General features: G+C 32.8%; 1 protein-coding gene across 1 annotated transcript; it reads right to left on the minus strand.

Annotated features, from left to right (window-relative positions):
* Nucleotides 1-11,154: 11,154 nt before the first annotated feature.
* TRIADDRAFT_51346 (uncharacterized protein) lies at nucleotides 11,155-12,384 on the minus strand (the record flags this gene model as incomplete). Its single annotated transcript, XM_002108409.1, has 1 exon — nucleotides 11,155-12,384. One exon carries the CDS (start codon nucleotides 12,382-12,384, stop codon nucleotides 11,155-11,157), a length of 1,230 nt encoding a protein of 409 aa, XP_002108445.1.
* Nucleotides 12,385-14,583: the final 2,199 nt, after the last annotated feature.

Below are 14,583 nucleotides of genomic sequence, written 5' to 3' on the forward strand. Positions count from 1 at the left end.
GCTAAAAACTAAATACAAGAGAATAACTTTATCCTATCTCATCTCATAGTTATTTGCCTCATTATTGATGGATCAATTTTATATAGTTTGGTAAAATAACGATCGAAATCTAAGTAATAATATATCTAAATAAAGATTAAAGATTGCTCAAAGAAATAATATTTACTGATGGAATTAGTAGTACAAAAGAAAAATTTTGAACCGCATATTTACTCAAATAATTAAAAAAAATTATTTTTGGACTATATTACTGACAATTGACTATAAATCCTTATGAAAAAAGCACGTTTTAAATCACTTTTAATTCGATCAGCAATTCTTAGCGAAAGCCAATGTTCACATTTGCTAGTGAAACTCTTATTACTATGAAGAGTAAGAGTGTGGTTTTATTTTTTCCATGAACAAAGTCAAAAGTATTTCGATTATAGAGTGTTATTCTATTCAAGCTATTGTGACGAAATTTTCATCAATTTAAAGCATACATTTAAGAATTATTCCTATAGCTAATATGAGAAGGCATTTGCATGCCATACAAGAAAGGCTTCCAATGCAATTTATTCGCTCAACTAAAGCCAAAAGTCTTTTCATGATGAATTTAGAATTCAGTTTAATTTCTATAAAAAAAATACTTTACGCTTTCGATATTGCAAATAGAACACAATACTTCAACAATATTTCGATTTGATTCTTTTTTCACCTCTTCTGGGAAAAATATATGAACAACAATTGACAACATTGCTTTACCTTTTAGATTTTAATTTGAGGATTCAAATAAAAGAAAGTGATCACAATGCTACTTATGATTGATTATATATATATATAAAAACAGCTGATTGGAATGACAAAATGAATAATATTGGCCAAGATCATATCTATAAGGGCTTTATAATGTCATTTATAGCTATAGCGTCTTTCATTTTACCATCACTAATTATTATCGATTTTATAAAACTGGACGGAAATTTAGCCACATACGAGTAGAATGTTGACTATATTTCCTTAATTATAGGGCCATAAATTAGCTCGTAATAAATTTTATACAATAAATGTCAACTGAAGCTTCTTCTTTCCTTGGATATTTCCATACCGTTACTACAGTATTCCTGTTATGATTCATAAATACAAAAATTACCTCATTACTTTCATATCGTTTATCAGCGCTTTATATTAGGTACTTCCAGCTTATTTTGATATTGAAATCTCTAATTTATTATCGCAAGGATCACTAAACAGGACATCTAAGTTGACTAACGTTATCTAACTAGGAAATTAGGGCAGTATATTGATCTAGAACAGACAAACTATCTGTATTACAGGATTCCGATTTTATCCCATACCTAGATAGAATTGAATTTCAATCTTGAATTATGCTACACTGTATGAACAAACGAATACTAGCAGTACAATGATCTAGGGTAGATAAATCATCTATGGTTGCAAGAGTATAATCTTATTCCACGCCTAAGCGGAATATAATTTCTATCTCAACTCATATTATAAGAACAAGGAATAGCTCGATTTAATTCCAAGCCTGGGTAGAATTGAATTTATCCCTTGATTTATATTTTGTATGAAAAAGGAAATAGCAGCAGCATACTGATCTAGGACAAACAAATCGTCTATATTACAGGAATATGATTTTTATTCCATACCTGGGTTGAATCGAATTTCTACCTTGACTAATATTATATAAGTGATAAAATGATGGAAGTAGATTGATCAAGGACAGATAAACTACCTGTAATCATAGATAAAGTCGAATTTCTACCTTAATAAATATTATACGTACAAGGAAACAATCGCTGTATTTAAATCAAGAACACGCAAAATATATATGCATTATGGGGCTGAAATCTTATTCTAAGTCTAGATAGAATCTAATTTTTGTCGTGACAAACATCTTTTTAACGTATTTGATGTACGGTAGTTGAGTTAATCTTGATAATATTATCGTCATTAGATTTGTAATGAATATTGTATATAAGAGTATAAAATGTCAGAAATAGATTATAATTAAGCATTATTCACTCTATTCTTTAATAGCTATCCAATGCTGGCTAGTTCCTGTTCATGGCCTAACTAAAATATCCAAAAGAGCTACGGATAAGGTAGCTTTTGTTGAAGCTCCTGTTAATACAAGCACTACTCTAACTTGCCACCCTCGTACAATTGAGCCTCCATATTTAATATCATGGAGAAAAGAAAACAGTATCAATGCTGAATTTTATATCATCGTCAACTCCAATAATAATGCTAATTCACCATATGTAGCAATCGACTATCAAGGCAGAGTTATTCTAGCAGACTATGCTTCATTAACTATTAAACGGTTAAAGCGAGAAGATACAGGTCTATGGGAATGTTTAACTGCTCCTATTCGCAACGGTGTAGCCATTAATTCGCAGCAAGTCATTATCCGTGTTCAACTTCAAGTTGACGGTAAGTTACTGAATTAATATTTATTTACCAGCGATTTATCTACTGTTTACTGCAACGCATCTTAATCAGTCATTTCTTTCGATACAAAATGTTAAATTTAACAGTTTAACGTATTGTTATTGGATATAAAATGGCAGGGATTTAATTATAAATATACCGAAACGTTCTTGCATGCACCTTCCAAGTGATATTGATTTCACTAATTGCAGTAGTCGTAAGTTTTGGAATGATCGATTCTTAAGGACCAGCGTCAAATATGGCGATTTCTTGATAGTAACCAACTCCTCTTATCGGATGGAATCCCTACATGACTATATGTTATAACACTTTTGAACTACTGGCTGTCAAGCAGAAAAACAAAATTTTGCTAGTGCAATTGATTGTAGTTCATAGTTATCCATATAGCATCTAGTTAGGATAGTCTGCGAACAGATATCTTATTCATTTTTACTTTGCTATATCCATAGACCCTTTTCATAGGTGTTGCATTAGATCTCATATGTACTTTTGACAGCATCACAAGTTTTTAAAACTATACAAATATCATTGATCATTAAAGGCTTCAAACCATTTAAAACATAAGATGAACTGCACGCAGAATTGTTTTATAGTCCATAGCCATTCGTATAGCTTCACAACCTAATCGGTGAACTAATGTAAAATAATATTTTTGTTCCATAACATAGTACCTCCAACGGTATCTGTCGGTCAAGCAATTATTTATAGTAGTCTATCTACGACCATAACTTTAAAATGTTTTATTGATGGCGTACCTGATCCAAACACTGCTTGGTGGAAGAAGAATGATCAGTTGCCTTCTGGACGCTATAGCATCGATTCTGGACAGATGCAAGTTTTCAATTTAATTCAACAAGATTATGGAATCTATGTCTGTTCTGCAAATAATTTACTAGGAACTGCATCAGGAGAAATACTGGTATTGCCACCAGGTAAACTCAATTTAAAATACATAATAAATACTAGTGCGCAGACCTATGATAATTCTAATAATGAAATACCCTTTTAGCCGAAATAAAATTTAAAAACTTGATTGTAATAAACTGGTTCATTTGATATATGCTATCAATATAATATTCAGTTTGAGTTTCCTAATAACCATAGTGAAGGAATAATTATAGTGAATGCTATAAATATTCAGAGAGTAGGCTACTTAGTTTTAATTGACTCTGAATTGCTATTATTTATCAAGGTAATCATACAGTGGTAGAAAATCACTTTACAGCGGTAGAAGGCGGCTGGGTTACTATAAATTGCCCGATTAGTGTCCAAAAAATAACCGAAAATATAATTTGGACATTTCAACAGTCTAATTTCGATATAACAACTTTTAATCGCTTCGAAAAATTAACAAATGGCAGCTTATTGATCAAAGGAATATTGCAGAAAGATTCTGGAATGTTTAGCTGCAGTATTCGCCTGTCAGATACTTTTCAGACTCGATTTCTGCCTCAAGTGAAAGCTACAGTTAACGTGATGTGTAAGTTATTGATGTATTTAGCTAACCATAAGCTCTTTGGTGATCTAAAATACCAAAGTTGATTTGTAACGAAAACTAAATATAAAAGTAAACACGCATCTACGATATAAAAATCAATAATGAATTGATATACGATAGAGAAACGTCTTGATGATTTTTTGCTATGAGACTTAATGATGTGTTGGTAATATGCGATTGCTACAAATTAATAAAATATCAAAGATGTCTATGGTAAAGTTTACATCTGTGATGAAAAGCTTTGGCTTCAAATCTTATTAGTGACCAAATCAATACAAGAATCCATAATCAAGATATAGAATAAATTCAGAATTAACTTTCAAGTTCAGAATCAAGATTTAATAAGCGTATTATTATCGTACTCAAACCTTCTGTTTCTTATTTTTTAGTCCCACCTAGAATTATCAATGCTCCTTCAACTGTATTAGCTTCCATTGGATATAGCAAAATCTTACCCTGTCAAGTGGAAGCTAATCCAAATATTACTTCATTAAAGTGGTCTCAAAATGGTGTTGAAATATCATCTTCTTCAAGATATACACTTCTTGCCAATGGAAATTTAAGAATTGATGCGGTACAACCTCAAGACGCTAATAGCTTTAGTTGTAAAGCAGAAAATGCTATTGATGTAACAACACATACTATGCGATTACGTCTAGTTGGTAAGTTCTAATCGTCATCTATGTTATCGACTTCTACAAATTAGTTATTTCTATCTAAGGCCATTAAACTCTATCTAAAAGATCTGTCACAATGTTATTCTTCTAAAAGCCATATTTCCTATATCATCTAACCTACTAGATCCACCACAGTTTTTACAAGTACCTCCACCATCTATTCGAAGCGATCTTGGAAAAAGAGTTATTCTGAGATGTACAGTTAAAAGTCAAAGTGCAGTAGTTATCAATTGGAAAAAGGCTAGCCTTGGCATTGTTAGCAATAGCAACAGAACTATCGTTGTTGATGGTATCCTGACCATCTTCACTGTTGATCAACGTGATAGTGGCAGCTATACTTGCACTGCTAACAATGGTGCTGTTACTATTACTACCTCAACCCAGCTAGAAATATTATGTAAGTCCTAAAATTAATAATTACTACCTAAGGGGCGAAACAACTCCAATGCCTTATAGTTGCCATTGCATTTATGATCACTCCAAGTAGAATTAACAATTGTTACTACTGTATATCTTGTATGTGCCACTGCCCTATATCTAAGCAATAGCAATCTGGATATTACAATATCTTTCTGATCGATATCGAATGTGCAGAATTATTATTTTCGATATCAAAAATATGACTGCTGGAAATTAGCTTCATACCAGTCAACGAGCGGATTAAAAAATGTTCTTATACTTACATACAGTATAACATACTATGAAGTTTTGGCTACTTTAGAATTCGGTATCTGTTGCTTATGAGCATGTATTATCTCGCCATGATCCAGTTGTGGTTAAGATTAAAATACGTTCTCAAGCGCATATTTGCATACAGCATAATATACCATGAAGTTCTGGCTACTTTAAAATTAATCTAGTACCTGCTGCTTATATAATGTACATGTATCATCTCGCAATGATCTTGTCATGGTGGAGGTTATAATATATTCTTACGTGTATACTAACATGCAGTATAATATACAATGAAGTTCTATCTATATTAGAATTAACCCAGTACCTACTACCTGCAACACTGCTTATGAATGTAACGTCTCGCAATGATCTTGGAACGATGGAGATTAATATATGTTCTCAGGCGAATACTTACATGTAGCATAATTTACTATGAAGTTTTAGCTACATTAGAATTTAATCCAGTACCTACAGCTTGTGAATTTATCATCTCGCAATGATCTTGTCATTCATTACAGAAATATAATAAACGCTAAATTCAGCTGATTGATTATCGCTTTAGTATTGGTTTTTAGGATGTGACCTTTAACTGAATAATCTACGCGTAATTTTATTCTCTTGCAGCTACTTTACGGCAAAATTGATACAGTAGACATAAAATATTGTTGAAAATATTAGCATTACCAGATGTTAAAAGCTCATGATTTAGCTTAATCTCACATTCCTGGCTGTATTAACTTTTAGCTCCTCCGTCATCACCAACGAATGTCACCATTGCAATGGTTGCTTTTACTTCCTTAACTTTAACGTGGTCGGTAGGACATAATGGTGGATATACACAATTGATCCAGTTGTGGTATAAAAAGGTCGAATGGTTAGATAGCAATTGGTTATTGGTTGCCCAATTGAATAGCAGTGTCAATACGTATACATATGATCAATTAACACCTAGCCTGAGGTATCAATTTCGTCTAAGGGGACAAAATCGATTAGGTACAAGTCCATGGAGTTCATTAGTATGGACGAAAATGCAGGGATATCTCAATAATACTGGTATGTAAGCGTTAATGGTATCTCCTAATAAATTCAATCTAGGACTAGCTTTCAACAGTCGATAGTACTTGATATTAATACTACTAATAATATTCAATTTGATAAAAATGATCTGATACTTAAGTAAGTATAATTTATAGATGAATATTTTCCCATTTTCATTGTACTCGTATCTATCTTCAGCCATACCCATTCGATTATTTCTATATTTAAACAGAAACGCATACAGACCATTCTACTTGCAACTAAACATATTTTTAATTCCTTTTAGATGAGCCCAATCCACCTACAGGAGTCCACGCAGTAAATGGTGCTAACTATATTAGAGTTATTTGGCAACCAGCTACTTCTCAATCAGTAACTCTATCCCATTACGCTATCCAGATGAGAAGCAATGGGACACTGGAGTGGTATACTGTCAATATTACTTCTCACAGCACGGAAACGCAGACTCAATTAACCAATTTAGCGGCCTTTAAAGTTTATACTATCCGAGTTGTAGCTTATGGACAAAACACTGTCCCTAGTCGACCAAGTGCTAATACCCAGATCTTATATGTTCCAGGTAAATTGATTTATTATAGACATCCAGGTTTTGCGACCAGGAATACAAAATTTATTTCAACTACATTTCCATAGCTTGAATAAAGTATTATCATTATTTTTTATCAGTCTTTAATTAATCAGTACTTCATTTAAACAATCTACACTAACTAGATCAAAGCCAAGTTCCATCATCGGAAAATCACAGTAGAAATCTGGTTCTTGCTTTTCTAGTCGTTGGCTTAACTTTAATTGTTTTGGCCATCATATTCTTTATACATCGAGAGAAGGTGCAAAAGACCATTAATAGGTTGAAGAAGAATGGTAAGTTCATAATTTCCAATGAATAGTTAACTTTAAAGGGCTGAAATTATTACATGTTATACAGTTATTTCGTACAATCTGGAATAGATAGGTTCAAATTTTATCACATTGACTGATTGAATTATTAACTATCTAATTAGAATATTAATAATAGATTAAGTTTCTGTCTTCTTTTGCTACTTGACAAATAGCTGATGAATTTAAAGTATTATGACTGCATAACCTTTACATTCAATTTCTTGACTCCGTTGTCATCATAGGATTTCTTCCTCAAAATAACTCCAATTCACAAAGAAGTAATAGTAGGTGAGTAAGGCAAGATTTCAAATACATTACCATATCTTACTTTACAGGTATTGACGATTTGTAGATATTTTCTTCCTTAAACTTTTGTAAAGTTATAGTTATATTAAGAAAAATCTATTAATAGAAACCAGTACCACATGTTATAGCAATGGATAAACATACGAGCATATTCCTAATATAAAAGGCTCAATTATTATTCATCCAAGTTGTTTCATCTTCGTTAATAACAAATTTAACGCTTTACCTTTCAGAGTTATTGATATATTTCATCAGCATCGTTCAGCGAGCTCATCGAACCATTCCAAGAATAAAGGAAAGAAAACATTTGAAGAGAGGCAAGAAGCGAGCGAAACAAATATCGACGTTGCCATTTCAGATCTTGAAGATTTAAAACAACAGACTATACCAGCTATCGTTATTGGCACGGAAATAGATTCGAATTTAACTGGAATGAAGAAATTTATGAGCGTTAGCGACGGTACAAAGAATAAGCATGACAAACAAGCTAAAGGAGGCAGTAGTTCAGGAGATGAAAACTCCAGTAAGAATAAAGATTTTCGCACGACCAGAGTTATAGTTCGTTCTAAAAAAGAGAAAAAATCTCCTACGGATCGACCCACAACTATTGCTACCTTAGATCGATCATCTAGAGTGATGATTCCACCCAATCGATACGATAGTTTAGATAGAGCTAAAAGTATTCAAGATAAAAGATTTTCAACCTTGCCTACAACGCTTAATTTTATGCCTTATGAAAGTTTTATAAATTACTCACCAAGTAAAGGCAAAGAAGAAGAAAATGAAGAAAAATCAGCTTCAAGATCAACGATTAAAGCCCCAGACCATGAATATGAATCAATAAAAAGGGACTCAAGCGTAACTGCTATTTCAAAATATAGCAGTCGAAGTAGCTTACATAATTCTCAAAATTACGCTAAATTGGAAGGAACGGTAGCTGCTATGATTGATACAACAAGCCGATCATCAGAAGTTACCCATGATAGTTTATCTGCTAGTTTTTATCATACTTTACCATCAGGAATAGATGTACCTCCAATGGTGAAAAAAATTAGACGATTTTCCGACGATAGCAGCACTAATAGTACAAGTACAAATAGTGCTAGTCTTCCACCACCTATATCATCGTCTATCAAGTCGTCAAGGCGACGTGATAGTTCTAGTTCAGTTGCTAGCTCGAATATAGCTGGAAATCATCACTACGAGGTAGTCAATAGGCCATTAAAGTATGTCACTAAACGAGGGCGTGCAAATAAAACTACCTATATTGCAAACAACGACGATCTTTGCAAAGATGAATATGGATATTATCAAATCAAGCCTATTCTTGGCAAATTAGATGAGGATATCATTGTTGCTGATCATTATGATAACTCAAGTGGCTATCATTCCAGGGAGCATATTGATAAAACAAGTACTGGTACAACAGAAAGACTACAATATCAGCAAGCTGTAGAAGAATATTTTAGCGTCATTGATGACATAAGCAATACCAGCAATAGCGAAATAGCCGAGCAAGATTCAATTGTAACCAAAGATACTGCAGATAGCCGATCGAGTACCTCTTATAGCCCATCGATCGAAACAACAGCGGAATCTAACCATGTATCGACAACATCGTTAAGTAGTGTTTCATCCAAGGCTGTTTATAGTTATTTTTCACGAAATAATAGCGATACTAAGGAAGAAGTTAATAGCAATCAACATACTCCATCCCAATCTTCAGGTAGCCATGCTGCCAATTCACCTGATGATATCAAATCAATTACAAGTCAAAAATCCAGTTCTGATGGAGGTAGTGCTACGCTGAAAAAATTTCCCTATAAAGGTATTGTTGCAAGATTTCGTGATGATGCATCGCAAGATGGTAATAGTTCAGCTAATTCCGATGGAACACTTCGCAGAATTCAAATAGAGGATAAGATCGAGAAATCAAGTAATAACGCAAAGGTTGAAGGTAAAACTACTCGGATACCGGCCCAATCGTCCATCTAGCCTGGATGTATTCAGATGAAAAAAACCTGCGTAACATGGAAAAAGATTTTTACTATAGAAACATTGAGAAGATAAAAGTTCCTAAAATACCAGCTCAATTATCTATTAAATTCAGACATGAACTAATTAAAGTAGTTTCTTTTTGCTATAATAGTAGGTGGCCCTCTAATAGACGTATTAATGTATCCTACAGTTCTATTGAAAATAACTACTATTTAAATTGTTATGCTTAAAAGAATGCTAGCGTTTGAAAGCACTTAAAATAGATAATACAGTGCGCAAAAACCTTACTTTGATAATCCTATTTACCTTCTTTTTGTAACCGCAGAATAGAAATGTTGAAATGGAATCCTTAATGTACCTTATCATTGAAATATTTCATGCTACGTATAATATCAAGTCTCAATCAGTGATATCATGTTGTTGTATGAGCTTCTATTGTACAATATACATATTACCTGTCTTCTATGATATGTTTTTAACTTATTTTTAAATTGATTGGCAGTTTAATACACCATTTTATTACTCGTGCAAGCAGCTATTACAATCCAAATGATATACATGTAATGTACATTTTTTTTCATATCCAAGCCTATATTTATACCATAAATAGAACTAACAACCTTGAGCATAGCGCAAATCATCCACTCTAACCGTAAATTGCCTAATTTTAATGGTTAAAACGAGCGACAAATTCTTTAAACGCAAAGAATAGATTACTTGAGAAGGTATTTTAACGCGATTCCTTTTTTTATTATAGCATTTACGGATAGGCTGATAATTTAATACTTCTGTTTGTCAAAATAAACCAAAACAATATAATAATAAATTTAAATTTGTTATCACCTTTACTTAAATACATTTTTCGAACTTTATGTTGTATTTGTTTTACTAGGCCTGTGGACTACAGTATCGGCTTAGCATGAGTAACTTTGCGTCAACATCTTTACCCAACACAGGCATTAATTTATTGATAAAATGCATCGATATAATCATAAAAGTCCTGCATTGATGAAGATGAGTAAAATGATGACACTGTCTTTATACAATATCATTAGCATCAGTTGCCAAGTAATATCATAGAATTACCATTTTGCTGACACTTTACAAAATCTTTGATGTGATATAACATTGAAATTTCATTAATAATCAATATATCATGTATGCGTAGTCTTTTTAGCGTAAAAGGGAGATGCGAGTGTATGTATGTATTGTATCACATACATACAAATTACATCAAATAGCATCTGTTCATTACAAGTCGTTAATCTATATTTTAATCGTTATTGTATGCTGAATCAGTGCTGCAAGTTAATTGTTAAAAGCCACCAATGTTAACTACGTTATAATTACAGTACGTTGATATGCCACAAAATTACCGAGATCATATCGTATATTAGTTTTGTTGATTTGTTGAAGTGAATGCAATCGCTAGTAATTCAAAGGAAGTTCCACCATAAATATTGAAATAACTTTACGTAGGCAACAAGACACAATCGATGTGATATTCGAAATGGAATATTTACAAGAGTAAAATGTATACCACAATATCATCTCGATGAAAAATGTTGGGAATAATTTCAAACTTATCAAATAGAATGATCACCTTTAAGGGTCAAAAATAAAATCATAATTATACGGATTTGGAGAATAACTTTTATGACTTAAACTACTAATTAGACCAATGTGAGAGACAAGATTAGGCAATATTAGAAATTTCTCTAATTTATTCTTTTTAATAAAGTCATCGATAATAAAATCAATAGGTCGTTCGAGGCTATTATTGGCTAAATAATCGGCTAATAATATGGCTTTATCGAGAGGATAAATTATTGCTGGTGTACAGCACTCAGGCGCTGGGACCAGGGTATAAAATGAACGACTTAATTTGCGTAATTCGATCAAGTGTTGTCTACCAAGTAAAGCTAAAAACAAGATGGCATAACACAATACTATAATGAAAATGAGCCAAGATAGAAATATACGCCGATATCCCCTTAAAAATATATTTTTCCAGGATAGAATATTCCAAACGATGGCAAAAACAGTAGCCAATTGACCAGATGTTATGATTAATTCAGGTACTTCTGGATTACCCCAACCTTGCCATTTTTCAGGATAATATAATTTAATAAAAGCCCAAGTTGAGCGCGATAGACTGTCAGTAGGTAAAGTCTTGTGAATAATGTAATGTAAATTTTCGATGAAATCGGTAGTTGGCAATGCATCATCTTCCAGTATAATAATATAACGTGCGTTAGTTTGGATACATTTTTTTAAGATATAAAGATAATCGACAGATTCTTTGGATGCAGTCCCATCGTTATATTGTTGATTTTTCGATGATGATCGAGTGACAATTGGCAGATATTTGGATAATTGAACAGCATCACGATTGATTTTAGGAGGACTATTAGCATTATAAATAATTAAGGTAGTCGATGTGTCCTTATAAATTTGTGGTATTAATCTAGCAACAACTTGAGTTAAATATTTTGGATTATATTTCCGCCCAGTGGATACTAAACCAAAACAGAATTGTTGATGAGGTTGATGAAGGCGTTTGTTGAATTCTTCCTTTAATCGATCAGGACCAATATTTTGTATAAATTGTTGTAATTGTTCGTTAGCTTTATGAGCTCTTGCTTCATTTTGATGTAATTTCTTATTAATATAATTATTCAATTCATGCTTTTTATAATAATAAGAAAATGATAAATTACGACACGTTAAAGGCATAATGACGAGGAACGTTACAAAAAAGACTAGGCTTGCAATGGCCAAAACCGATATCATATACCGTCGTAAAGCATAAGTTTGCTGTGTCGAGCTAACCATATTGGGATAATAATGGCTTGAATTCATCGATTAGTGTCTGCTTTGAAGATTGCGGAACGAATTCAAGTTTTGCCTAACCAGAAGAAAAGGATAACACGTTAATTTTCTAGCGGATAGTACATTATTTTACACCTACTGGTAGCACCCACGAAATTACTCTATCACCTACATCTATATGCATCCATTCACAGTGTCATGACAGTGTTATTAATGTTGTTGTTGCATCTTTTCCTGATGCCTATCCCAAATGATTCCTTGTTATTGTAATTAGTGTGTTATCAGATCGTCTGTAGATAGATAGTATTTGCTTACTATTGGATTAGAACAATACCGTAGGAACGAAAAAGACGCTTTCAATACTTTATGGAGTGACAAAATTACATTACTAGCCAACAAAGTAATAGAAATGTAATTTAATAGTGAGTTTACTTTCACAACTTTTGGAGGAATATTCTCGTTATGAATGAGAAGAATGGATAGACTTTTGGATTTATAATCATACAATAGAAGTAATTTCTTCAAGACTGGATGAGAGTCTAAAATATGTTATAAATTAGAAATACACCGTTTGTTGGTACAATAGGAATATTTAATTTAAAAGATTCTATTGACTATTTCATACGCCATCAATATAATCGTCTAGAATACAGTACATAATTAAGTTCTTCGATGAAACTGCAGTCTACCATTTGTAATCATGATTGAAATCCATCATTAAATCATACTGTATCCTGTACCGATCACAACTGAAATAAAGAAATGACTAAAATCTACTGAAAGATTTTAGTTGACTAAACCACCTAGACACTACCCTGTAGGATTTACTACACAGTTTCAATCCATTGCAAGGGCTATACTTTACCCAATCCAAGGATCATTGCATATCCATTAATACTCGTAAATGATAACGTATGGTATACGACATTTTCAATGACTAAAAAATTGACTTAAATTAGTCGAAAAGATTGTTATACTCTGATTGTTATTCAATTTTACCCAACGCTTCTATTTCTTATTGAAGGCAGACTAGCATCTTAATGATAGAGGATTCTTCTGACTTTAATGTACAACAGACTACAAGTGCCTAAGATCAACTCATCCAAGAGTCGATTTTCTCTTCTTGTTCGTTCCATTCAAGACAATAACCATGAATTGAATATATAAATATAGTAATTACTAATTAAAATGGCTACCTATCCTTCAAAGTAATATAAACATAGAAGTACATTCTGCCAACGGATTGATACGCAATAACTGAATAAAAGGTGAATTTACGACATTTCAACATCCAAACCATGAGTTTAATCTGCTTACCGGACTTTCAAATAGCGTTGTAGAATAATTATAATGAATTTGTGTTATTCCAACTTGCTCATCGATCAAAATGCAAACAACTGGCGTTGATAATGTCAAGCATATCATCAGTTATAGCTTGGATAGCACAATGATTACTTTCATTTTAATGTCATGCAACCGATCTATTGGAAGGAAAGGTTCAAATCCAACTGATTAATAGGCTTGGATGGATTGCCTACTGTGATCAGGCACGTTTCTTGATGAGATTTTGCAGTCTTTGGGAAAGTATCTGCTAGGAATCTGCGAGAGCAAGCTCTATACTAGTCTATACAGTATACGTACTGTATACGTACTGTACTATACAAGCTAGATGAAAACATGTCCGTCCAGGTCCATTCCGTTGTGTTGGCGAGAGCTTCCTTGGGAGCTCCCATCGTATGGACTGGAATGATGTCATGATTAATTCTGCCGCATTAAAATGAACTTACTCACTCTCTCTCTATCGAACTAGAGAGAAAACTGATCTACAAGGCAAAAAATTTTAGATAGAAGAGGAGTATTTAGTAGTCACTGGTATGACCGGGGAGCTTGTTAATCAAGGGGTTTGAAAGAGATACTGCAGAACCTTATTCGGAGATTTGTAGCATACAGTTTCTGCACTTAGGGTAACAGTCGGGATGCATCTCGTGATTTATAATATGCTTTTATGGTCTCATTTTGAAATACTGAGATGTAGCATGCTATGGCTGAAGTTTCTGGTAAACCTATCGAAATTACCGTAGGTACAATCCTTTATGATAGTAAATTGTTGTCTTTTGTCTGTTAGTTAAGCTGTGTTATATCCGCGTATATTGAGTACGAGTAACAAATTACTTCACTTACTGAATTTCGTTGTTTCTTTCT

Source organism: Trichoplax adhaerens, genomic scaffold, assembly GCF_000150275.1.
Source record: "Trichoplax adhaerens TRIADscaffold_1 genomic scaffold, whole genome shotgun sequence".
In the NCBI taxonomy this organism is placed as follows: domain Eukaryota; kingdom Metazoa; phylum Placozoa; class Uniplacotomia; order Trichoplacea; family Trichoplacidae; genus Trichoplax; species Trichoplax adhaerens.